The sequence below is a fragment of the Gymnoscopelus braueri genome (assembly GCF_963280865.1).
Source record: "Gymnoscopelus braueri genome assembly, chromosome: 23".
NCBI classification, from domain to species: Eukaryota; Metazoa; Chordata; class Actinopteri; order Myctophiformes; family Myctophidae; genus Gymnoscopelus; species Gymnoscopelus braueri.
In genome coordinates, this window is record NC_137625.1 from 11,271,675 (window position 1) to 11,298,117 (window position 26,443).

General features: G+C 42.1%; 1 protein-coding gene across 4 annotated transcripts in view; it reads right to left on the minus strand.

Moving 5' to 3' along the window:
- Window positions 1-472: 472 nt before the first annotated feature.
- Window positions 473-26,443, minus strand: part of slc38a4 (solute carrier family 38 member 4) — a 43,777-nt gene continuing 17,806 nt past the window's right edge. For 2 of the 4 annotated variants that reach the window (XM_080421738.1, XM_080421735.1), the window contains exons 2-16: window positions 26,154-26,371; window positions 24,709-24,805; window positions 24,467-24,582; window positions 21,146-21,219; window positions 20,663-20,755; window positions 20,471-20,552; window positions 20,171-20,253; window positions 19,678-19,736; window positions 18,405-18,659; window positions 16,762-16,841; window positions 15,248-15,348; window positions 14,889-15,013; window positions 4,350-4,494; window positions 2,499-2,596; window positions 473-1,983 (exon numbers count right to left, since the gene is read on the minus strand). In XM_080421738.1, coding sequence (XP_080277864.1) covers window positions 1,882-1,983; window positions 2,499-2,596; window positions 4,350-4,494; window positions 14,889-15,013; window positions 15,248-15,348; window positions 16,762-16,841; window positions 18,405-18,659; window positions 19,678-19,736; window positions 20,171-20,253; window positions 20,471-20,552; window positions 20,663-20,755; window positions 21,146-21,219; window positions 24,467-24,582; window positions 24,709-24,805; window positions 26,154-26,281 — 1,638 coding nt within the window. In that variant the 5' untranslated portion in view covers window positions 26,282-26,371 and the 3' untranslated portion in view covers window positions 473-1,881. The remainder of the gene's footprint in view (window positions 1,984-2,498; window positions 2,597-4,349; window positions 4,495-14,888; window positions 15,014-15,247; window positions 15,349-16,761; window positions 16,842-18,404; window positions 18,660-19,677; window positions 19,737-20,170; window positions 20,254-20,470; window positions 20,553-20,662; window positions 20,756-21,145; window positions 21,220-24,466; window positions 24,583-24,708; window positions 24,806-26,153; window positions 26,372-26,443) is intronic. The other 2 variants (XM_080421736.1, XM_080421737.1) reach the window with 2 other exon arrangements.

Sequence of the window (26,443 nt, forward strand, 5' to 3'; positions counted from 1 at the left end):
AAAAGAAAATCCCAATGGACAACAATGGCCACAAAATTATTTTTTCTTCTTTTTTTTTAAAGGCATTGGGAAGTTTGGGGATTTGTCAGATAACCTCAAAGAATGTCAAAGACATAAGAGCACACAAGCAAGGCAGGGTGAAATGTTAAGTTAAGTAACAAGGTACTGCAAGTACCACTGTGTGATGGTAGCAACTACACAGACTTTAATGACCCAACCTTGTTGGTAACAGCTGGAATACAGGGAAAGGTCCCTCTAATCATTAAGAGGGAAAGGTCCCTCTAATCATTAAGAAATAGCAGAGCTTATCTCAGTGTTTCCTGAACAAATATGGACAAGACGTCTTATCGGATCAATTTCATCAACATGTTATTCTTTTTCGCTGTGGAAACGTGTTTCGTAATTGAAAATGACCTTGCCTTTTATTTTTTTACAGATGTTTTCCATAGAGATACTTTTGATTTGAAAGTAAGAGTAAAAAAGAATTAGTAAGCGAGCCACTGATATGGATCATAATATACATTTTCAATTGTCGTGATTTGGGCTTTTGCCGTGTAAGAACCGTTTATGCATGAAGCCCTTGGTTTGGTGCACGTTTCCACAACACATGGTTTGAAGAGTCACAAGTGGATAAAGGTAATAAATAGCTGTCGTCAATTACAACCTCGACTTGCTGAGTTACAAGCCTAAGTAATTCCTGACAAAGGCTTACAAAGCCTCTTTGATGGTACTCCCAGGAAGCGACTTGATATGGCATGAATTAAAAAGTATGAGAAAGCGAAGTAAGATACTATGTACAACACTCACTCTTTCAGTAGATACAATTACTTATGTACATTCAAACCTTATGTACATTCAAATTTCTCAGCAATACTGAACCTGCTTGGTGTCCTGACTGAGCCACTATCCAAACAGAGGCTAGGTCATGGAGATGCTGGTTTTATGGACCAAGACAAAATGGCCACCATGCATCACCTCTTCACCTCTGCGTGACCCTTGTTCTAAAATGTATGCAGAATTTGGCAAAGTTTCTCCATGTAACATATATAGAAACTCAACAAACTCATACTTATACTGATCAATCTCCTGAGCTGAAATACTATTTTATAGCTGAATGCTCTTTGCCAATTCACAACTAACTGATTAGAATATGGCAGTGTAGGAAAGTTGCATTGTTTATTTAAAAAAAAGGGTAGGGGGGGGGCACTGTAGATATTCTTGATGCAAGTGTATGTGCGTGTATGTGTGTGTGTGTGTGCATATATCCATGCTTGTATGTGTTGAGGACACCACACAAGGTGGAACATTACGCTAGAAGTGCTCTGCGTTTTTTGTGGAGATCATTTCACTCCACTTCCCCATGTCTACTTCAAGTACACAGAGGACCTAAAAGGGACACTGCCTTGCACGGCATTGCCTCCCCGTCTCCCAAGCAGGACGCTCACAGGCTGGCTTTCGGGTGAGCGCTGCGAAATGCCTGCTTGTGCTCCATCTTTTTCATAGTCGATGTGATTGATGACGAAGATGATGAAGGCAGGTTGTCGACTTCATGGCCCTGTTGGGCCTGCAATCTCCTCTAATGTCTGCAAACTCTGTTTGTGTCCTGACAAGTCCAATGCTATACAGCCTGCCGTAATCTTTTACAGCAGCAAAAAAGAAGACCTACAAAAACATCAAAATTACAACCACTAAAAAGAGTTCCCTCCAGTAATACTTTATGGGATGAACTGAGCGAGATCTGTTAGGGTCTTCTACCCTCCACAGTAGCACATACTGTAATGTTGATAAGTTATGTGTCCTGGGTTCTTTGTGTGTTTCCAGAAGGAGGGCGCAGTACACTTGGTGTGGATTCGGGATAGATAGCCGGGATGGTCAAACGACTTAATGACCCCTAGAGCCAGGGGGGTTTTTGATCCAATCGGCCACGATGAGCGTCAAACTGGTGATCATAAAGAAGACGCCCACTATCAGGAAAATGAGTGCCTGAAAAGAAGAATTTGGGGAAAGAAAAGAAGGGAGGTGGGATTAAATTAAGTCAAATGTTTGAACGCAGCGGTTCTTTGTTTGTTTTTTTGGCCCAGTGCTCAAATCTGGCCCTGGGGACCAAACACGTTGGTACTCTGCTCATGTTGCAATTATCAGAATCCTAACTGAAATCTGAAGAAAGGCTGACACAGCAGAACCATATGCTACTCTTCTGGAACCCCAAAATGCTACGCTGGCAATAACACAAAAGACTGCAGTGTGTGTGTGTGTGTGTGTGTGTACGTGTGCATGTGAGAGTGAGAGTGAGAGTGAGAGTGAGAGTGTGTGTGTGTGTGTGTGTGTGTGTGTGTGTGTGTGTGTGTGTGTGTGTGTGTGTGTGTGTGTGTGTGTGTGTGTGTACATGTACATGTACATGTACATGTACATGTACATGTACATGTACATGTACATGTGTGCATGTGTGTGTGTGCGTGCATGAGTGACAGTGCGTGCGTGTCTGTGTGTGCACTTACACCAATTTTCTGCGGGGAGCGAAAAGGAATAGACTTCACCAGCCTTAGATAAAAAGCAGCAGGCAGGATGAAGATGAGCATAGTGGCTGCAGAGGCACCTGGGAAAGACAAGGAACAACAATAGTATTACACACCTTTTGTATTTCATTAGCATTATTTATTGCTATTATTAGAATAATGATAATAGAATAAACAAAACCCACTCTTTAATTCATGGTTTTCTAGTAGTATTACAATTAAGGCCCTGACATACTGAAAGCGTCAGACACTCGCGTCATCAAACATTGTTTACAACGGCTGTAGCCGCCCTGGAAGAGTGGCTGTTCTAAATTCTCTTTTGAGAAACTCAAGTCAGTATTTAAAGGAATAGACAATGGTCTGCACACATCCTAACAGTCCTAATCGATCATAATATGTTTGTCTGTGACACTACAGTAGTCTCGTCTTCCTTAGCATGTATTTAGCTGCTGACTGTAGCACTTTAAACTGAAAAAATGCGAATGAGGAGAAATACTTAGGCTACCCTGTTAAGTTCAGGTAAAAGTTCAAGAGCTCTTTGCAGGTCAGAGTGCAGGTGGAATCGAGAGAGAGATAAAGAGAGAGTGAATGGAAAGACAGAGGTACATAACATACAACAGTTCGAGCGTGTATGTGTGCGTGTGTGCTTGCGTGTCTGTGTTATGGTGCGTCCCTCGTTTCATTCGGTTTGGTGCAGTGCACCTCAAATGATTAATGATTGCAGTGCAGCCAAATACGTGGCCAACTTGTCTTTAATTTAATAGATCTAATAGAAATATTGTGAGTAACTTTATTTTGACCTCTAAAATATGATTTCTCCATTTACTTATCTCCAAAAATAATGCTCTTGGCTATTTTCTGTATACTTTGAAACATTTTGCTGCTTGTACCTGTATGAGTGAGTGACAAATAAACCCTCTTGATATAAAATACATTATTTGAAGAATTATGTACCTAAACCATTAAAGTCGACCATACCAGCCCTGACGACGTCATTTTGTATTTTAAAACAAATTGCCAGAGTTAAATGGATTTGTTTTGGGCGGTACCGAGAACACCGTGTTCAGATCCAGTGATCAGGAATGGCTCACGCGACTTACACGACTCACAAACCCTCTGCCTTAAGCCGCAATACTACCACGGGTTTTCTTAATAACTGGTGGTCAAGAACTGACCCCAGATCCCAGGGTATTAAACTGTAAAACAAATGGAAATGTACTCGCTTATCAGGCGTCATGGGAAGGGAATAGTTCATATAACATCATGGGTGTAAGATAGGGGTGAAGATGTTGATGGTGGTGGTGGTGGTGGTGGTGGGGGGGGGGTACATATCAAAATACAATGAGATCAATACAGCACACTGTATTATCTGTTTTCCTTGTAAAGTACAGTATATACTGGCAGTAAAATGTTTCTTTTGTTGTGGCTGTCAGTAAGTAAATATCTTGTTAAACACCTCAGTAATAATTCAGCGATTATATTTGGATTAGGATTATTGTATTTCTGCGGGTAGATTTAGCTAAATTTGATTCTGTAGCCAGTAAGGAAGTGTCCCTCCTGAGCTACTGTAGAGGTAGGTAATGCATATGAATAAACATCTGTCAAAAGGATAAAAACATAATAAAGCTCAAGAGCATAGCTCCATTGTGGTCCTGTGTGTGCGTGCGTGCGTGTGTGTGTGCGTGTGTGAAGGGGGTAGCAGACAGAATTATTACAGGGAAAATTAAATCAATGCATTCATACAAGTTCTAATTAACCACCCAACAACAAAACAACAACAACAATGTAATGGATAGTGGAACGTGAGCCAAAACCCCGGTGATAGAGACTTACCAATGAATCCAAAGATGTCTCGGATGGTGGGGACAAAGATGACCAACATGTTGTTAAAAGCCAGGATGGCGGCTGCGATGAGCAGGTGGCGAGTCCAGCTGAACTCCCGGCCACTGAACAGTAGTGTGGTGATGGAGGAACGGATCTGTGGTACCACACAAAACAAATGTCAGTAGCTGCCTATACTGTACCTCCATGTAGAGGCCTCATATCAGAAAAAAAGAAAAAAACTAGAGGGTAGCGAAAATGGCTCAAAGCTCAGCTATTTAATAAAGAAATACACAATTTTTGAAAATGTTAGCCTATAATGGCATGCCCAAAATAGGGACGTCAGGTTTAACGTAGCTAATGAATGTATGGTTGCAAGACAAGAATATATCCATATATCCATATCCATCTATAACGTGTGTCACATATAGATCAATGGGCGTGGATTGAGATGCACTCAGCACAGACATGCAAAAAAAAGGAGGGAATAATATGTATAAAAGAACCGATTTTGAGGTTAAATGCTAATGCCAGGGGGGTGTCAGTTACCATCCCCAGGGACACCAAATAGCGCCCCTGCCTTGACTCAGCGGCTCCTACATAAGCATTACTTTTCATAAACATTCCTGCTGCTGTGTAGAGGCTCTGCACAATAATAAAACATAGCAGAGTGGGAATAATCTCCATGGGAAATATGGGCCTGAGTCAAATAGTAGTAAAGTAAATAATAGTCTTGACACCCTGAAGTAGGAATATTGCTGAAACATGAGTGTGTTCACCACATTCCACCTGGGGGCATGTCATTTTAGGCGAAATTTTAAAAACTTTTCCAGGCATTTCAAAAATAGCAGATAATAGAAAGAGTCCTTTACACACCTACTTACAAGAACAGGTGCGTAGGGAACAAAACAATGTACATGAAAGGAGGGAGAAGTCCTGCACACTAGAGAGTCTTCGCTTACAAAGTTGTTTTATTGAACGTTTCAATAAACATTGTTCTTTACTCAATAAAACAACTTTTGTGAAGACAGTGTTATGATGCGTTGTGAGATCAGCTATTTGCGTCTGAACTACTTGCATCTATCTGCGTTTGTTGGGTGGGTTTTGCCACCTAGGACCACACCATAAGTACATGGAAGTTTAGGCAATTCAGAGTAAGGTAAGTGATGAGTCAGTTTAGCAATGTTTTCTGTGATAGCAGTCAGACAACCTGATCCAACTAGAAATGACAACTTGCTACTTTACAACTACTACCACGATGAAACAAACAGTGAGCCAAGATGAGGCTCATGGCTCATAGCTCCAACAGTATCTAGTACAGAGCTATGAGCCATGAGCCACAGCTTGGCTCGCACACTATAAATTACGTTTCAGACCATGAACACAACTAAACCTGGGTGTAACTGCCGGGTGTGATAGCAGTGATACATCATGATGAGGTCATTATTTAATGATGGTTAAGATTTCAATAGATCTGAGGAGTTCAAAAATAATTACTCATCCAATGCTGCCAGACAAGAATCCCATTCAGGAGTATAGAGAAACTACACTGAGTGGCTCAATTCAATTAGTTATTTTTGTTCTCCATTCTTTGTCTCTGAGAGAACCATTATCAACGGCAACAAGCCTCCGCTCAAGGCTAATTCCTACACTTGGTCATAGACTGAACTGTGTCACGTGCTACAAGGGAGAGAGTGACAGACATTCAGAGAAAGAGAGAGACAAGGAAAAAGTGTGTTCGAGAATGACAGATTTACAGAGAGAGAACAGGAGGGACTAGGGAGGGTGTTAAAAGTATGAGGAAGAGAGAGAGAGAGAGAGAGAGAGAGAGAGAGACAGACGGAAAGACAGAAAGAGAAAGTATACACAAGAGTGAGACAGGCAGGCCACCAGCTAAGATGCTAGGTGCTGCTGATCCACAGACACCCTGTGTAAGTCCCACTAGGTGAAAGGTCATGGGTATCAGGTGAAACCGAAGCCCTGCCTGTCCTTCGGGGAACTGCTAGGGAGGCGGGGCTTAAGATCTCCATTCAGAAACGCAAAGGGCGATTAAGTCCCGCGGCGCAACGGAGCCACAGGCTTGCATCAGCCGGCTGTGAGAAAGGGGCGGGGCTTGCCAGTTGCCGGGTGGAGGTGTGTCTTTACCCAAAGCCACTATTATCATTTGCAAGTGACTATTTTCTTCCTCTTTTTGCACGATAACGAGACTCACATCTCAGTGAGCTCAGTCCGCATCTCCATAACAGCAGTGGTGGAAAAAGTACTCAAATTCTTTACTTAAGTAAAAGTATCAATCCTGCAATGTAGAAATACTCTGTTACAAGTAAAAGTCAGGTAAATCATGTACTTGAGCAAAAGTACAAAAGTATTGGCATCAAAATATACTTAAAGTACCAAAAGTCGCATTGGAGCCCAGTGTGCGAGCATTTATAAATTTTTTCTTCTATACACTATTCGTGCTCAGCACCTTCCCAAACTTGGGTTGGGGATGTGCATGTCGGTTCTCTCTTTTCAAAAGTAAAAGTACTCATTATGCAGAAAGTCCAGCACTTGAGTAAATGTACTTAAGTTACTTTACACCACTGCATAACAGACCAGCAAAGAACAGCCGTTATTGCCAGACAGTGGCGACTAGAGGCCTGCCCAAGCTTGTGTCATTTCCAAAAGCCACAGCTGTAAAGTTGGTATTTACTGACACACTACAGAGCTCCTGTGCAGTTGAGAGCGGGAGGGGGGGGGGGGGGACATGCACAGTAGTGGATAAAAGAGAGCCTGCATTAGTTTAGTTTCTCCACATCAAATGTTTTGCACACTGTAAAAGTTCTTGACTGCAAAGGGCTCATTTTCCAGTCAAGAATTTGACTGAAGAACCAGCGAGGGGGTGGGAAAATTTACATCCAGATACCCTGGTACAGTGGGGAAAAAGACAAATCCTGTTAACTGGATTTTCTGCACTGTCAGAATGAACGAGCTGACCTCCTTCAAGATGAACAGGGGTGGGCAGATGAGAGACGTACACTATGATCCATGATGCCAATTCTTTTTTTTTCATTTATAAAATGTCCCCATGACAGGCATTTTCTCATCCAAAAGAGTGACCTTAAATGAAGTAGCAGCATAACAATGCCGGGAAACCCCACAAATTACAAGGTGAAGCAGCAGTACAACCTGGCATACAGTACAAAGCCTTGCCTGCGGTGTGCAAACCAATCTATTCTTTGCCTTCTATGCTGAAGTGTTAGTTGATGATTTTCAACTTCTAAATGAAGGACCCCATAAATTCTACCATCTCCACGCCGGACCCCGAGCCCTTGCAACCGTTGTATAATTAAGTCGACTTGGAAAAGTGCAGTCTGCATGCAACATTTCTCTCCGTAGCTCCAAACTATTCAGCACCCTGCTGCTACTGGGCGCAGAGCCTTTGGAGTATAATGTGCGATATTTACACACTTCTCCCCATGTCTGGTCCTGTCACAGAGCCCACGACCTCTGGCAGATATGTGTAGGTGCACAGGGGGAGATGCATTCTAGATGCCCCATCTGGGTTGAGCCAGTTAGCACGAGGCCTTAAACCGAGAAGTGAGGCGTTGGTTCCCTAAACATATTGCCCAGTGGTTTAGAAACAGACAGATTCACATCTACAATTAAGCGGGTTGCTTCAAATATCTAGAGGATGCGAGCAGTACTCAAACTTCATTCTAGTAGTTTCTTACTGGGTGCACAATGTAGAACATTTCTTTTACAGTCAGGGATTGCCAGCACTCACGGAAATGTCCTTCAGGTATTTTTACCACTGTTATACCAACAGTGAGTGTATAACGCTGATGAAGGCTTTGTGCTGAAATGCCTATGTCGTTCTGTTTGCATCCCGTTCCAATTCACCAAATCTCTTTGTCAAAAATACAAGCTCACAACCCATCGCAACGCATGAGCTTGTAAATCGGCAATTGTTCGCCCCTGAGTAGGGACGCTAGTGTCCACGTCATTAAATAAAAGTACCAGAAGGATTTGCGTGAGTGCTGGCAATTCCTCTGACTACTTCAGTGCTTAACCATGTATCTTCTAGACAACATTGTCCTTGTACATATTCTGACTTCTGTTTCACATTCAAAGGCCTGTAATTACTCAGATGAGCTGAAGTAAAAACAAAAAAGTAAAACCCCACAAAGTCACACCTCTCAACAAAAAAAAGACAAATAAAACAAATATATAGTTTGTGACCAACTGCAAAACCACTGCGCTTAAACTGACCAGACAATAATAAGTTCAGCTTTTTTCCAGCAGCTTATATTTCCCTTCTCAGGATGTGCTCCTCCTCTAATGATGCCTTCTAACAGAGCACAAAATGCGTGAGTGCTGGCAATTCCTCTGACTGCTTCAGTGCTTACCCATGTATCTGGTAGACAACCTTGTCCTTCTGACACTGCACACATTCTGACTTCTGTTTCCCATTCAAAAACCTGTAATTACTCTGATGAGCTGAAGTAAAAACAAAAAAACCCATCAAAATGTCATAAACACTGCACCAGGTCATGCATCAGACTGCCACAAGCACACATGTCCAAGGAGAGTCTCTTCAACATGTGTGTATGTGTGAGCTCTAGTGGCCAAACCAGCACCTACATCAACATCAAAAACCATACTGTGGCTATGGATCCCTCAACTATATAAAACTTCACAAGGTCACACCTCTCTCCAAAAAAAACAACAAGATATATAGTTTGTGATCAACTGCAAAACCACTGCGCTTAAACTGACCAGACAATAATACATTTTTGCCACCAGCTTACTGTATATTTCCCTTTACAGGATGTGCTCCTCCTCTAGTGATGCCTTCTAACAGAGCACAAAACGTGTAGAGAATTTGATTGCTTAGTATGTGCTGCTTTATCAAGGCCTTAGTGTATTGATTGTCAGACATCAATGAAAGTTGTTGTTTTATAAACAAAGTTGAAGTCAAATTAAATGTAAGGCAAGGCTAATGATGCTTTACGGGCCAAGAACATGCTGACTTCCTTTAAGCACAACTTATGCCTCTAAGGGTAAGCATTTTATGTAGGCTAGCAACAAGGTACCTAGATTGAAAGTGAATTTTACAAGGCGAGGGATTAATGACCAAGTCAGCAATCTTACTCAGCCCCATCTGAGCTGGTCTCCTGTGGTTTAAAACCCACCTTTAACTAAGGCATGAGAACTAGGGCAAATCTGAATGTACATGTAAAGCCCTTTCATTATGGGCTAGATCCTGGCAAAGTCCTGCGTGACCTGACCGCCATTATAGACTTTGATTTGGATCCTGCCACTCTCTTCACGTGACTGCACACACACACGCGCACACGCACGCACACACACACACACACACACACACACACACACACACACACACACACACACACACACACACACACACACACACACACACACACACACACACACACACACACACACACACACACACACACACACACACACACACACACACACACATCCATGCCTGCGTAGTGCGTACTGTATACACAGGATCACGTGTGAAGGCATGAAAGCATGGCATGCACACACACACACACACGTGCACACGCACACGAATGCACACGCGCGCACGCACGCACGCACACACGCACATACTGTACGCACGCACGACCTCCCTTCTTTCTGGAGCCAAGGACATTCAGAAACAAGGCTAATGTTAAATCTCTATCTGAAGGTCTCTGGCATTTTGCTGCCAAATGAGCGGCTCAAGGGGAGCTTCTCAAATGTTACGTCTCCATGAATTCACTGTTTAGACACTTGGCAGGGGCCGGGTGTGACCGCCGGGCTCTTTTGATCTGATCTCTTAAATGCGTCCAAATTCCCCCAAGCTTGTGTGAGCCAAGAACACAAAGCCTGTTAGCCCTGTCACCATAGTGCCCTATAACCAGTGGCTCTCAGACGTCTTCATGTCAAGCGCACCCCATCTGATAGGATTTTGTGCCAGGGACTCCAATAAGAGAACATTTGTAATAACGTTTTTTCAAACATTTTCAAGGTTTTAAAAGCATAAAATATGGTAAAAGTGGAACCACCTCAAGGACCCCAGGGGGTCTCCGGACCACACTTTGAGAACCAGTGCCCTATAAAGACCTGTATGTGTGCGGTGTGTGATAGCAAATTCAACAATGCAACAAGAACGAGCAGTGCAGAATGTTCCCTGTTGCCATTTCATGTGGTGCAATAAATGTTATAATACTCTGGTATTCAGAGCAAATACACAATGTCCGGAAACACTCCCTCTCATCGCTGTTTAAAGGACCATTCCGATCGGGCATATTTAGCACTTAAGTTTAGCAGTGAGTGACTACTGTATGACTCAAGGTATAGTAGACATGACTGTCAATCATTTTCCAAAGCATACTGTGCTTTGTTTGGTTTTCAAGAAAGCCATTGTATTCAACTCATTCTATTCCATTCCATTCATCAACTTGCAAAGCCATGAAACTTGTTTGAGTTGTAAATCCAACACAGTAAACTTTATGGCGCCTTTATATTTTGTTAAAAACACGTTATAGTAAGGTACATTATAGTAAAATAATTGTTTTAATTGTGATTCTTATTTATTTATTTAGGTAAGTTCGGAAATAATGATTTTGGAGTAAATGTAAAGACAAAATCTAAAAATAAAATCCTTAATGTGGAAAGGGATGTTTATGTGTGATATTATGGCTGAACTTGTGAATAGAGAGTGACATGTATTGATAACGCTATAGGGTCCTCTAAAGCAATCAAACTCATAGATAGTGGGGGGACAAATGCACTATTTGAAAGACATTCTTGCAGATCTCTAAGCAGGCTGCACCTGCTTTCCAGCCAAAAACAGAGGTTTAACGAGACATGCCATTCTATATGCATCAATGCACACAGACACACATAATGTACAGCACACATGCCTCTATGCAAGTTTTTAATGTTACACGTGCAATTCTGTGTACACTTTTAACCCCGGGCACCTGCTAACGCATATCGTTGCGGTCAGGCAGAAACCTCGGATCTCCATATTTCAACTTTTTACATTTTTTTCCTAAATTAAGGCCCTACTTCATCATGCAAGAGTGTCACACAAAAGTTGTGAGAAAAAAAAAAGTGACACCTTGTGAGCTTGTAGATCGGCTATTTTCACTATTTTAAAATGTTATTAAAACAATAACAACAAAGTAACGGTTTTGGACATACACGGTTTCCACCCGACAGCAACGATATGCATTCACAGTCCCATGAGGGCGTGGGAGCTGTAATGCCTGACTCATACTTGGTTGTGTGCCGTGTTGCACACCAAAAATAGCAGATCTAAAAGCTCACAACGCGATGCATTGTGTGCATGTAGATCTGCTATTTTTGGAGTGCAACTAAGCATACGTAAATCAGGCTTAAAGTAACAACCGTCTTAACCTTACTAGCTGGCAACACAGGAGCGCTCATTATTTCATACTTGGTCGTAATTTAAGGGGATGAACAATGCGCTTCTCTATTCCCGGTCATATTTACTCATCTGGCTCACTTCTCTTTCTAGCCATCTCTCTGTCTCTCCCTGCCCGTCTCTTTCTGTGTCTGTCAACTCCCCCACCACTTCACCACTGCCCATCAGTCACAACCACTCTCTCTCTCTGCAATCCCCCCTCCCCCTCCCTCCCTCTATGCCCCTCCCTACGTTACTCCTGCCCCCCCCCCCCTTTTTCTATGCCTGTCGCTCCACCCCTCTCTCCTCTCCTGCCCGTCTGTGTTAGAACAGGAGGCAGGGGTGAGGGTTTTTCCATTGTCTGGCCCGGGTTTATCTCCTGTAAACTTCCACTGGGTAGTGTGTGTGTGGGATTCACTCCTCGCATTCCTATGAACAAAGCGAGGAGTGTGTGTGTGTGTGTGTGTGTGTGTGTGTGTGTGTGTGTGTGTGTGTGTGTGTGTGTGTGTGTGTGTGTGTGTGTGTGTGTGTGTGTTGTGTGTGTGTGTGTGTGTGTGTGTGTGTGTGTGTGAGAGAGAGAGAGAGAGAGAGTGTGAGAGAGAGAGAGAGAGAGAGAGAATGAGAGAATGAGATAAATAGTCTATGTGTCTGCCTGTTTATTTGTGAGCCATAAAGAAGCATTGTGCAGGGTGGAGAGCGATAAGTCGGGAGAGACACAGACAGAGTGTGATTATGTTTGAGTAGTAGTGCGTGTGTGTGTGTGTGTGTGTGTGTGTGTGTGTGTGTGTGTGTGTGTGTTGTGTGTGTGTGTGTGTGTGTGTGTGTGTGTGTGTGTGTGTGTGTGTGTGTGTGTGTGTGTAATGCATTAGCTATTTTGTACCATTGCCACATCATGCCATACCACCACCTGCATTTGTTCACCACTTCCCCTTTCATGCATATCAACAGAGCTGGTGCCCCCTGGTGGCCCATCATTGCACCTACATGAGCCAAAAAATGGTTCTATTAAATGCTTTGCTGTTTGTGTGTTTTGTGTGTGTTCTGTGTGTGTGTGTGTGTGTGTAGTGTGTGTGTGTGTGTGTGTGTGTGTGTGTGTGTGTGTGTGTGTGTGTGTGTGATTGCGCGCACGTGTGTGCGTGTGTGTCAGCTTAGAGGACATGATATACGTCCTGTGGACAGGAGCCATTTAGACACTTCTGATGTCATTCAAGGGCCAAGCCAAATTTAGCGCATGACCATATAGGGGCTTATGGTCATGAATGAGTGTGTGTGTGTGTGTGTGTGTGACTCAGGCTGGGGGAACTGCTAACTGTATCGGCAGCAGAGATAACCTCTAACATCACTGCTGCAAAAATCACTCAAGAGTCACTTCAAGTCTCAACCTGAAATGTTCTGTGCGTGGGGCGGGCATGCATGTGCATGTGTGTGTAGGCCTGTCACAATTATTAGATAATCGTCTAATCGCAATTATTTTAGATAATCACAATTATTTTTGCATAATCGTCATAATCGTCTCCATGTATTTTTTTTTATACACATTTTCAAATATTAAAAAGAGCAGAAATAGCTGATCTAAAAGCTTACAATGCGTCACGAACATTACTTTTACATACTATTTAACAAAACTATTAAATACGTCAATAATGTATTTGCCATTTCATTTATTTGTCATATCTGCCCTGTGCAATGTTTGATTACGAAGCCTAAAAGGCAAACAGAAATGTTATTTGTATTCATATGTTCTAAAGTTTAATGCCAAACTCAGAATTAAATGGTTAATCGCAATTATTTGAGTGACAATTAAGCGTCAGCTTAAATGTGTAATCGTGACAGCCCTATGTGTGTGTCGCCTTATGCCCGTCGGTACAATTACAAGAGGTGTGACACTTTTACGACCAAGGCCCTGTGTTCATTCTCTGTGTTGGAGATGACGCCACCAGTGTAATGCCAACCGAACAGGGTGTTCTTTACCAGAAGAAAAAAAAATCTGCGTCAATAAAAACACTCTGACACGGCACTAAACACAAAACGGCATCTGTAAGCAGAATGACTTGAGGTGGCAAGTTGTGCTTTTGCAGAAATCAAAGCCCAGAGTGAGAAGTAATTTTATGAGTCAGTCGTTGGCTCTGCAAGGCAGCAGCAGCCAGACATTGCATAAAAGGTGTAAGTGGTATGTGTGTGTGTGTGTGTGAGAGAGAGAGAGAGAGAGAGAGAGAGAGAGAGAGAGAGAGAGAGAGTGCGGGTGGGGGGGATTCAAAGGTGTTTGTGTAGATCGGCCAAAACAAATGCCATGTGCATGGACCTGTGCAGATTCTATTGGTGCTGTATGACGGCCACGAAGTTGAAAAAGCATCAACTGCTCGTTTGGAAATGAAGATCTGCTTCTCATTTTAACCACGTGAACCCTAGTATCCCTATTCTGGGGCGAATATTCAGCAAAAATGAGCAGATCTACAAGCTCACAACGTGTCGCATTGTGATGCGTTATGAGCTTGTAGATGTAGTTGCGGCGAGATATTTAGAGTCGAGGGAGAAAAGTAGAGGGTCTAGTATAGACACCTGGTGGACCCCGGTAGGTTTTAACGAGAGCTACTGTACAGTATCTGCAGTGTGACAACGTGAGTTGTCACATCTGTCAAATCTAACCTCTCCTCTCTAGATAAACCTGTTAAAATGGAAAGAAAACAACACTATGATGTGTATGTATCGTACTGTACATTCAATTGGCGGTCCGTGGCCAAATGCATATTGATCTGGTCCTGGACTTGAAGAAGTTTGAGAACCACTGGTGTACCTCCTACAAATGGCTTCTAAATCAGTAGTTCTCACACAAAAATAGCAGATGTACAAGCTTGCAGCGCGGCACGAAGTGACGCGCTGGGAGCTTGTATATCTGCTGGTTTTGAATAGCCAATGCAAAAATCTAAAATGACACAGATGCTTTGCCGGTTCAAGTAAAGCTCCTCCTGAGTTCACCTACCGAAGTCCAGCTCAGCTCTGTTACAGGACATACGTGGATGAAAAGGGGACAAGGCTTGACACAGCTTGTAAGTGGGTTGTGCAAGAAAAAGGTGTTAACATCAACCAGGAAGTTGTTCAGAGGACACGTCGGTTGTACTTACAGGGAACAGCACGATGGGGACAGTGAGGGTGACAGCCGTCAGCACGGCCAGGCGCACCAGCAGCAGCATGGTGTCGAACTTATACACTTTGCTGAAGGTGTGGAGCAACTCGTCCTCCACGAAATCTGGGGTGAAGAGGAGAGAGAGAGAGAGAGAGCGAGATAGCGAGATAGCGAGATAGCGAGAGAGAGACAGAAATAAATAAATAATAATCTAAAAAGGTTGTAACATGACAGCTTGACATAATCCAATTCAGAGCTCTGGCATAAGGGCTGATAGCTCAATTAGTGTTTTAATTAAAGTCTATAATTTTGAATTCGTATCATCATGGGATTGAGTGTCTAGGTGCCTTTTCTTACCATAGAAGGTGAGGTAGCCAAACAGTGCTGACATCATGTACATGATGAGCATAGCTAAGATGGACAGGTTAGAGACATTCTGCATCTTCCTCCGAGAGCGACTGTGAACACACACACACACACACACACACACACACACACACACACACACACACACACACACACACACACACACACACACACACACACACACACACACACACACTTATGTTATTTGCTATTTCACTAGTACTTTGAAACTGTCTGAATATATTTATTATTGATAAAAAGATGTCTGTATATCTCTGCTAACCCCGCCCCCCTAAAAAAACAGCAACAGACATGTCTCTCAGTTTACAAACACATTTGCACTCAAAGGACCATGATGTAAGTAAGCTCTCGAGCAATTATGTACAAACATGTGGTCGATTGGGCGTGTATATGCATTGAGAGCATGAAACGTTCTGCACTTGCTGATGGTCAACCTCAGCTCCACGCTTCCATTCTCAACCAATCACATTTCACTAATAGAGCGCCCCAATTAAACAGGGATATTTGCATTGCTCATTCGCCTGCTTGCTGCTTTGTCTCATGCTGTTGCTGCCCTTCTACGAAATGCTGCTCACCCTCCACCCCCCAGCTACCACCTGTTGTTTTGAAACTTCTTTTATGTACTATGGCAATGGGGGGATTTGGAAATACCTCTATTTGGTAGGGGAGATGTAGTGTGCTCCCACAGAGTACCTAAAAGCAGATCAATTCATCGCCAAATCAAAATATTTATTTAGTTAATTAATTCATTTTGTATTAATTACAAATATTTTAATTCAGTTCATGAGTTGTCCTGACTGAAATCTAATTCTTTACAGTTTAACCACTTTAAGGTATACTGGACCAGTACAGCTGTAGACAGTATACAGCAGTGTTTCTCAAATGGGGGTACATGTACCCCTAGGGGTACTCGGAGGTACTATAGGGGGTACGTGAAAGAAAGTGGAAAATGAAAGAAAGAAAAAAAGATTATGTTTAACCATGAAACATGAAGAAACTTTGTGTGAACCTAATGATCTGTAAAGTTTTAAACCAAACAAAATCAAAAACTTTATTGCACAACTGTTACTGAGTAGAAAGTAATACTTATTTGCACCACATATTGACATCAAAATTTGATTTTTGAGGTCAATATTTTCTATGTATGCAGTAGTCTTATAAATGGGGTACTTGGATTCAGAAAGCAGGGAAAGGGGGTACAGAAGTCAAAAAAGTTTGAGAAACAGTGGTATACAGTATATGATGCTGTTTTAATTGCAGTTACATAACGTGTGTGGGTGTTGTTTTCAACTTTTCAGCTGAAAATGCAGTATTTCTCTAACGGCGCTGTAGTGTGATGACGTATACTGCTATGCTACTGCAACGCTACACCTACTGATCCATCTGTTAACATTTAGTCAATATTCGTTTCATATTTTATTCCTCAATAATTTAAAGCACCCCGAGCTACGTACGTTCGATACAATATGAATGAGCCCACTCACTCTTTCAGCTCGCTGTAGATGGGAAGGACCTCAGGGTGACAGACAAAGGCAAAGGCAAGGATGGGAACAGTATAGGCCGTCTGAAACAAAAACACACATAGAGGACAGACACCATAAGGCACTCGGTAAGCATCGGTAGATTGTTCTCAACATGGGGTCCGGGGACCAGCAGGGGCTGGTTCCAGGGGGTCCCCAGCTAAATGATTGATAGACCCTTACGGTTCTGTAACTATGAGAGTTAAATAGGCACTGAGGATTTTACAGTGTAGATTGGGGTCTCAGAGATATACACTATATATGTTTTGTTTTTTTTTCACCAAATGGGGGTCCGTTGCCTAATGCATATCAAACTTGCGGTCTTTGTCATAAATCACTGACGTACACAGACTTTAATTCATCAGTCAGGTCAGGGATGTAATGGTTAACAGAGTGGCCGAAGAACTACAGGAAAATTAAAAGGATTTCAGTAACCACTCCCACTGAAATAGAAAAGAACAAAATGTATGGTGCCGAGACAGGTTTATACTATTAACAGTATCATTCATCTGTCCTAATCCAAACATGCACATACATGCATGCAGAGATGCACAGACACAGCACAAATCCAACTACCACACCTTGCGTTTTACATATTGATTTCACTGGTATATGGACTGCTGGCCTCTCTCTGTATTCTCACTTATATTAGTTTACGCAACAGTAAAAAACTGTGGTGGAAGAAGCACTCAGACTTACTTTTTACTTAACCACATGCAACCTAGCGTCCTTATTCATAAGAAAAGAGTCACCAAGTCGCAACGCAACGAGTTGTGAGCTTGTAGATCGGCTATTTTTGGTGAATATATTTGGTGTAGAGGGAAAAAAGGAGGGGTTTAAGTGTTTAAATAATAAAAGTAACAATACCACAATGTACAAGTAAAAGTCCTGCATTCACAATTTTACTTGAGTAAAATATATTATTGACATCAAAATATATTTACAGTACCAAAGTTACATTTACAGAAAGTACTCATGAAATCATAGTATTGCATTGTAATTAGTAATGCATTTTACAAATAAAATAAATAAAACAATTATATTGTCTGCGTTCCAAGTCACTATGTGGGTTAGAGTCCCATTTGGTGTACAACCAATTTCATGGGGTTCAAGTCCCCCTGGTGGTGGTGTGTCCCATATGTTTAGGCATTTGCCTAGATGCCTTGGTTCGACACTTTTATGTGTTTTTAAACTTCTAAATGGTTTTATTATCTATGTAAAGTTGAGCTATGTATAGTCTTATGTCATTGTTTACAATTATTTCGTCTTTTTCCTTTTTATGCCAATGTAGCACTTTGAGATTTGTTTTAAATGTAGTAAGTGCAAATAAAATGTATTGTTATTATTATCATCAATGATGGTAATACCGCTAATAATAAAAAACGATGACAACAATAAAAGTATCTACAGAGATGACAAAATAAGAATAAACATACATGACAGTAGAAAGGTAGGGGAGATTGACCATATATTGTGAATATTCACATATTCATCTTTTGTTCTTACATCATACATTGGGTGACATAAGAACAAAATGGCCACAAAACGCTCTTCCACCTGCAGAAGAGGCACGAGGAGATGGGTCCGCCCCAAACCTGTCAACTTACCTGTGAGTTGAAGATAAAAGATCTGGGCGTGCACATCTCTTCATCAGATGGGCGAGGCTCCACGTGGACACCTGCGGCATGCTGAGAATCATGGCTTCCTGTGACTGCAGGAGACATGTCCGCTCGGGAGAAGTCCATGTTCGTTGTCGTGGCGTTGTGCAGTGCGTAGGGCGCCGAGGCGTTGATGCTGAGGTTGGCCGAGTGGTGGTGGAAGAAGGGAAGAGGACAAGGCAGCTGAGTCTTCTTGTAGATCAGCTGGAAAGAAAAGGACAATTCGTTTACATTTGGAGATGATGCACAGAAACTCATACTGAATTGCTTTCTTTGACATTGCTGTACACACCATAGCGCTACAGTATGGACTGAATTGTGAGATTAGTGTTGCAACCTTGATTTTACAGCATTTTATAGGAAACATGAGTTTGGACTATTCAGTTTTGCCTTTCATTCAGACAATACAATCACGAAATTACAAAATAAACATGAAACACTATATGTATATGAGTGTTATTGTCTCCGCCAGAGGTGGAGAGTATGTTTTCGTTCTTGTCCTTCCGTGTGTCCCCCCGTCTCAGCCAAGCTAACATTGGTCAAGCTTCGCGTGACACTTGACAATATGTTGTCACCAATGCTTTTGATTGGCTAGCGAGACGCATGACGAAATAAAAACCTATAAATAGGTGTGTCACTTCAAAAAAATCATTTATATTTTTTGAAGTGAGCTTCCATCAGCCAAGCTAACATTGGTCAAGTGACACGTGACAATATGTAATATAAATAGGTAAGACAGGATTAATCAGGTACAGTACTGGCGGAGACCTGTGCTCCGAGGAGCACATTTTCTAGTGAAATATGATGTTGTATGACATTGAGGTAGTTCAAGTACGGGGCATACACTGTATGCTCCCTTTAAAATGTGCCCAGACTCGCTTTAAGGCGGGAATGTTGGTTAATGTGGCAGATATTAGGTGTTGCACACGTGGTGACAGACTGACAGTCTGATCGAATGCAACATTTGAATACAGGATACAGGAATACAGGACAAAATGCCCTCCGAAAAGAGATGTCATTTCAGAAAGAAATCGAGGGTGGCAAAAAAAGTGAGTCAGTATCGAAAACAGCAGATCTACAAGCTCATATCGCGTTGCATTGCTATGTTCACCTATTATGACATGCCCAAGATAGGGATAATCAATAATTAATAATTAATATAATTAATCTGTAAACAAACGTTCAGAGTTGGAGAAAATGTCCAGTCAGAAGTCAGACTTACCACACCGAGGAAGAACACCATGCAGGACAGAGAAAAACCACTAGTATAGCCCAGGTAACCTAGAGATAAGAGAAGACACAGTCAGACGGTCAGTGGACAGTCAGTCCACCTCAGCCCGTAGTACTTGCCGTAGCCTTGATGACCTTGCAGGCTTATGCAAAGGCTAAAATGTCATTTAGATAGCATGTTATGTAGACAGATGCCAGGTCATTGTAGACCTGGCATCCTATAGTGTGTATAGTTTCAATGTACAGATTATTATCTTTTGTTTTGCTGATATCACACTGTTTAGACTGATGATACTGTAAGTTCTTGGTTTAGCTATGATTCTAGATGACTCTTTCTATGCATTTGATGTATTAAGTTGCGTTTTCCTTGCTTACTGTAAATCACTCTGGATTAAGAGCGTCTGCTAAATGCCTAAATTGTAAATTGAGAGAAAACAGACACTCATGAACACAAAAACGTGCACACACATGCATCCATCCCTTACCTAGATTTTTCAGGAGGGACAGCGGGAGAATGACTCCAACGGACACGAACACTACCAGGTAGTTACCGTTCAAGTACCATTCACTGCAATCAAAGCAGAGAAGAACAGTGAGAAACGGAATACGTACAGGAATACATTACAGTATACTATGACACACCACTGTACAAGAAGACACACATCACAGAGGTGCACACACACACACACACACGCACGCACACGCACACGCACACACACACACACACACACACACACACACACACACACACACACACACACACACACACACACACACACACTCACCCAGTTGCCTCCTCTAAGCCCAGGAAGGCGCGGATCACTTCAGGTAGCTCATACTTCACAATAAAGAGGTAGCTGGACATGGCTTTATGGAGGCACACACAACACAACAGGATAGAATAACCATCAGATGTCAGGTCTGCTGTTCAATTCAATTTAGACATGAAGACAAAGATGAGCTCATTTGCTGTTTACCTCCAATATTTTGCATGATTATAGCTACGAATGCAGCTATTTTCCCTGGCCAACCGAAAGCCCTCTCTCCCAGCTTTTCATATATGAGGGAGCCTGCCAGACAACAAAACAGAGAGCACATTAGTGATGCTAAATCATCTAAGCTTGATAAATAAATACAAATTCATTCGAGTTGATTGCAGCAATGAAAACAGACAGGTGGCTGAATGGGGTGCAGGTATGAGCGCAATTGTTTAACACTGGGGCTCTGGTTGTGTAGAGACTAGAGCACACTCCACTAACTCACAAATTCCATTTCACGTACTGTACTCTGCACAAACAACTTTCTGTGGTGGCAGACATTAAAACGGTAAGTTTGATGTATACCAGTGCATGAGTAGAAGCAGCCTAAATAAATAACGCAGAATATTTACTTTAGGCTAGATCGTACATGTCTTGGGGCTTGTTGGACTTGTTGAACTGGAGATTATGATCGGTACGTACCTCCTTCTTTTGCCGTCATCAGCAGCAAATGCACCGAATACAAAGACAAGATGGCCACGCCCACGAGTAGGATGCTGTGCAGAGAGAACACACAATAGGGTATCCACGTCAGTTCTCACATGCGTATGTATGTACAGTATGTACTGTATATAACTCAGCAATCATCTGAGTGGAAAAATACTGGACATACAACATACTGGACCTACTACTATATAACAATTGGACCTGCAAACAGGCCAAAAATGCGAATGATTGTGTGATGACAGCTGCTTCCTGAAGTTTTACCACACCACTGTTCTTTGGGGGAGTTTTTTTTCTGATAGATAATGTATGATTGAAGCATCATAAGGGACACTGAAGGGGGGTGCCAATAGATAACCGGATAGTCCCCAGTTTGACTGACGATACGACGCGTTGTGTGAGCTTGTATATCAACTATCTTTAGCGCAGGACACCGCCGTATGACCAAGTATAAATCAGTTTTAATGTGCACAGAGGTTCAGCTGTCTCTCCCAGACCCCCCCCTCCTAAACAGGCGTGCCGGCCAACCAGTAGCAGTGCGGGCTAGTGCAGCGACAACGACTCAGTCACCTGTCATCTTCCCACCCACAAACTCGGCCAATTATGTTCGTTGGAGTGCCCGGGAATTGAACCCACGGAGGCAAGACTTCTAGCCTACACGTTACTACATTTTACAAAGCATCTAGCAACGTGATCCCACAGCAACGGACATGCTGGCTGACATGTGTTTATTCATTGTTTATATACCCCTCAGAGATAATTATACAACAGCACCTCTGTCTCCTTCCCATCTTTAGACACCTGGCACCTGTAGTGTCCAGCACTCACACGTGTTCAGTAGCAGGTCAGTCAGACCTGCTACCTTTCAGGCTACCAGGTCATCTTGGCTTATGGAGATTTTTTTTATATAGCATTTCATACCAGTCTAAGTGAGAGGTCAGCTGCTTGTCAGTAGTCTGTTTAAAGTGTATGATTCACTGCATGGTACAGTTTTAACAACATTGTCTCAAAGAAGACCATGAGAACACTGAGTTCTTTACACTGAACTTATGTCATGTACAGTTCTCTACAGTAAGAGATGATATAGATGGATCTAAATGTACAGACAAGCTGCTTTCGACATGCCTAAAACATGCTTGAACAGTACATCAACGTATCCAAACACTGCACGCTTTAAATAACAAGTCTGACAACTCCCTAGTTACTGTAAAGCGTGATACAGGACATTATTTTGACCAAAGTACACTCTGAGCGGTTTATAATTGTGTTCATGTACAGTTATATGTTAGTACAGTAGGTTTGCTGGGGTTATATGAGGTCAGGATATATGAATTGCTACTGGATGAAGCTGTACTTCTGCTGTCTCAAAGACCTGCAGAAGCAAAACGGCATGCTAGGGCGGTACTAACGTTAAAAATGTCAGGGGGGGGTAGGGTTGACGGTCAAGTTACCTTTGGGGATCAATTATCTCCCCATTTGCAACTCTACTTAAGTGCATGATATAGTACTTTGTTGAGCGTGGTGATGTCGTGCAAAGAAAATAGCTGATGTGCAAGCTCACAACACAGAGTTATGAGCCTGCATTTAAGTATAAATCCGGCTGTGTAGACTGTCTGTCTTCCATTACAGTGACAACAGTGCTTGACTTTGACTTTGACTTTGACTATGACTGTGATGAAACGTGCAAATAAGTACTAACAGCAGCCCTTATCAAGAAAAGGCTTGGGTAATTTAATTGAACAAAAATGCAGTTGTGTTCTTTTCAGTTGCCTCATTTGCGTTCTTCTGTTTACTGACCGCTGTTAATCTAATAATAATAACTATTCTGATAATGAGACAACCTCCGGTATATGGCCAGAGACACAAAGAGCATGAAACAAATTCAAGAAATGTCATTTCCCAGTGGATATTAATGGATCTTGTGTACCCCCTAGCACCCCCTACCACCACCACCCCCACCTCATCCTTTCTGTGAGCCAAAGTTGGCCCTCTATATCAGTGGTTCTCAAACATTTTCATGTCAAGGACCCCAACATGTATTTGGCCACGGATCCCCACCTGAAAATAAATTGTGCCAGGTACCCCCAAAAACAAAAACATTTGTGTTTTTCTGGAGTTTTCAAAAGATTTCGAAAATATATTTAATGTATAAAATAGGGTTAAACTGATTGTGATGCTATGTTAAATAATTTTACTGGGGGCGCCTGGATCCCTGGAATCAGTGTTCTACGTATATAACCAGGTAACACGATAGCAAGAAGAAATCCAATATGTAGCCTACCACTGCACGTAAGGGTCAAATGATAGCTAGAGGCAGGGAAAGACGGACCACAGTGACACGAAGAGGAAGTGTGATGTCACAACACTCGGAAGGGAGATAAAAGAAAAGAAAAGAAAAGAAAAGAATGTACAAATGTACAGTGTGTGTGTGTGTGTGTGTGTGTGTGTGTGTGTGTGTGTGTGTGTGTGTGTGTGTGTGTGTGTGTGTGTGTGTGTGTGCACGCACGCACGAGGGCAACACCACTTGAACCCCACAGAGGAGGGCTTGTGTTTTTCCATGTCTAGTTTACTGTGGGGCGGTTGACAAGATGGAACTGGAGATTAGGTTTGGTACGTAAGGAGGAAATAATAAAACAGCCTATGTGAGGATGTGTACACAAGTAAGACGCGCGAACGCGGTAAGCGAACGCCAAAAAATTAAAAAAAATAATGAAAAAAAATATTTTAAAAAAAAGTAACCAATAAAAAAAAAAAATAATAACATGGAGGAGAACATGTCAAACTGAGGTTGCGCAATGGGTGTGATTGTTATCCAGCTGTGAATGACCGTGTTGACAGATAAAAGCCTGACTTTATACTTTAAATGGCGTGCTACGTTCAAGAGTGTTCAAACGTTCAGCCTGGGCTGGGAGTTCCTTGTGGGTAAGTAATAGTTCTTATTAATGGCTCTTAACTATGAAACCTCAACAAACAATTTAAAAAGTAATCAAAAGTGTGAGTGTGTGTGTGTGTGTGTGTGTGTGTGTGTGTGTGTGTGTGTGTGTGTGTGTGTGTGTGTGTGTGTGTGTGTGTGTGTGATATTACGTGTAATACTCTGGAGTTGGAGTCTCTCTTTTGCGAGCAACCTCACTGAGGAACCCAATATGGGGTGAGTCACTGAGGTGGGTATTACATGTTTGAGGGGGTGTTTGTGGGGATGGGGTGAGGAAAGACGTAGGAAAGACGTAGGAAAGACGTAGGTGACAGATCTAAGAAGGTCACAACACATCGAGCTTGTAGATTGGCAATTTTTGCACTTACGTAAATAGAACAATTCCAGTGTTGGCCATAGCGTACGATAAGCCCAGGATGCCACTGCCCATGATGGCGTTACTCAGGTTGAAGACCGACATCCCAAAGGAGGTGTGGCCTGGGTGCTGTTCAGGTGGTGATGGGGTGGAAGAGGAAATATACAGTATACATTATACATTATACACAGCATATAAGGGAAATCTTGTTGTACATTGCTATGAGACACTCAGTTATATATGATGTTTTCTTACATATTCTTCGTGGTATTCTTCATATTTCTTCTTCTTCATCATTCCATTGGTGAGGAACTTCTGACTTTCCCCGTCTTCATTATCGTCCAGAAACTGACTGCAAAGAGACCAAGCCAACCATGCTGTCAGTAAAACTTAACCCATTAAGACCTGAGGCCCATTCTACAAATGTCTTCGTAAGTCAATCCGAAGACAGTTTTCTGAAACACTTATGTTGCTATAATATCAGTGGTTCTCAAGACCCCCAAAATCATTATGTATTTGGCCGAGGACACCCATCATCAAAGTATTTCGTTTCAGGGACCCCCAGAAGCAAAGATTTGAGTTACAAATGTTCGCTTTAAACATATTCAAAGATTTGCAAAAATGTTCATGATTTTTTAATAGCCAAAGTATAAAATAATGGTTAAAGTGGCAAAAATCTAAAATGACAGATGCTTTTCCCGGTCTTAATGGGTTAATAAGCACGGACACATTCTGAGGCAACATGTCATAACAGTTGTTCTTTTTGGTTCCTTTAACACAGTGGTTTTCAACCATCTGTGGATCAGGGCCCACTTGAAAATCTAGAAAGCGTTCACGGCCCACCCATATGACCACTTACACCCTGGTAAGTGGTCATATGGGTGAGCCGCGTGCACTTTATTTTAATGCTCATTTAATCATTCAATGATGTTCTGGCTTGGATCAGTGGAACTAACACAGTATTCCTATTGATCGGTTTGCAAGGTTTAAAACAAAAAATACCATGTCATTTTTGTTATATAATCATTAAAACAGATTCTTTTTAACATTTTTATCTCTGGGACCCTAATCTACACGGTGTTAAGTTAAATTACAGACTTGTAGGGATCCATTTGGTTCCTAACTATCAATAATTTAGCTGGACCCCTCAAGGACACCTGGGGCTCCCCGGACCCCACACTGAGAACATATGTTCTTTTGAGCAATTGCAGGGCATAAAGTATATTTCATGTTGAACTGTACCTTCCTAAGTGTAGCACTTCTATTTATTTATACATCAATATACATATGTATGCCCTTTCATTGTCTCTGTAAAGCTGCTATAGGTTTTTAATAACAATAAACTTTAACTATGTTTTTTTGATGACTCAGTGTGTGAACGTTTTCAATATTTGTTGCGGTTCATTACAAGGCACTTCATCACCAAGTAAAAATTCCTTGTATGTGCAAATAGGCAAAAATGAAGAATTCTACAAGGTGTGGCATTACGCTCTATACTGTACCTCTCATGACATTACAAAGGACACACCAAACCAAACATCTCCTTACAAAATGCAATTACACTGTCATTACAACTACGTCTGTCGGTCAGTGTAAACAGGTATCCGTTCTCAACTGACCGGCGTCGTTGAAAACAGGTTTAAATAAATAAAATGTCAATAAAGCCATCGGGCCTTTCCGGGCTGCAGAACCTCTCTGACCTGTTGATGGTAGCCTTCTCAGAGTCAATGGGCTCAGTGTAGCGATCGTCCAAGCTGTCTGTGCTGTCGTCATCACCGTCCTCCGTGGAGACCTTCTTAAGCTCCATGCGGTCCATGGCTCCCGGCATTATGGCGGTGGTGTGCAGCAGTAAGGGCTCGTTAGGGTTCAAGGTTTACAAGGCAAGTAGCACACTTCTTCTCGGGCAAGCCTTGACTACCTGAAAGCAAGGACAGAAAAGATGGTAAATATCACTTTACTGTCTGATTTTTCAACATGGTAATGTGTACCA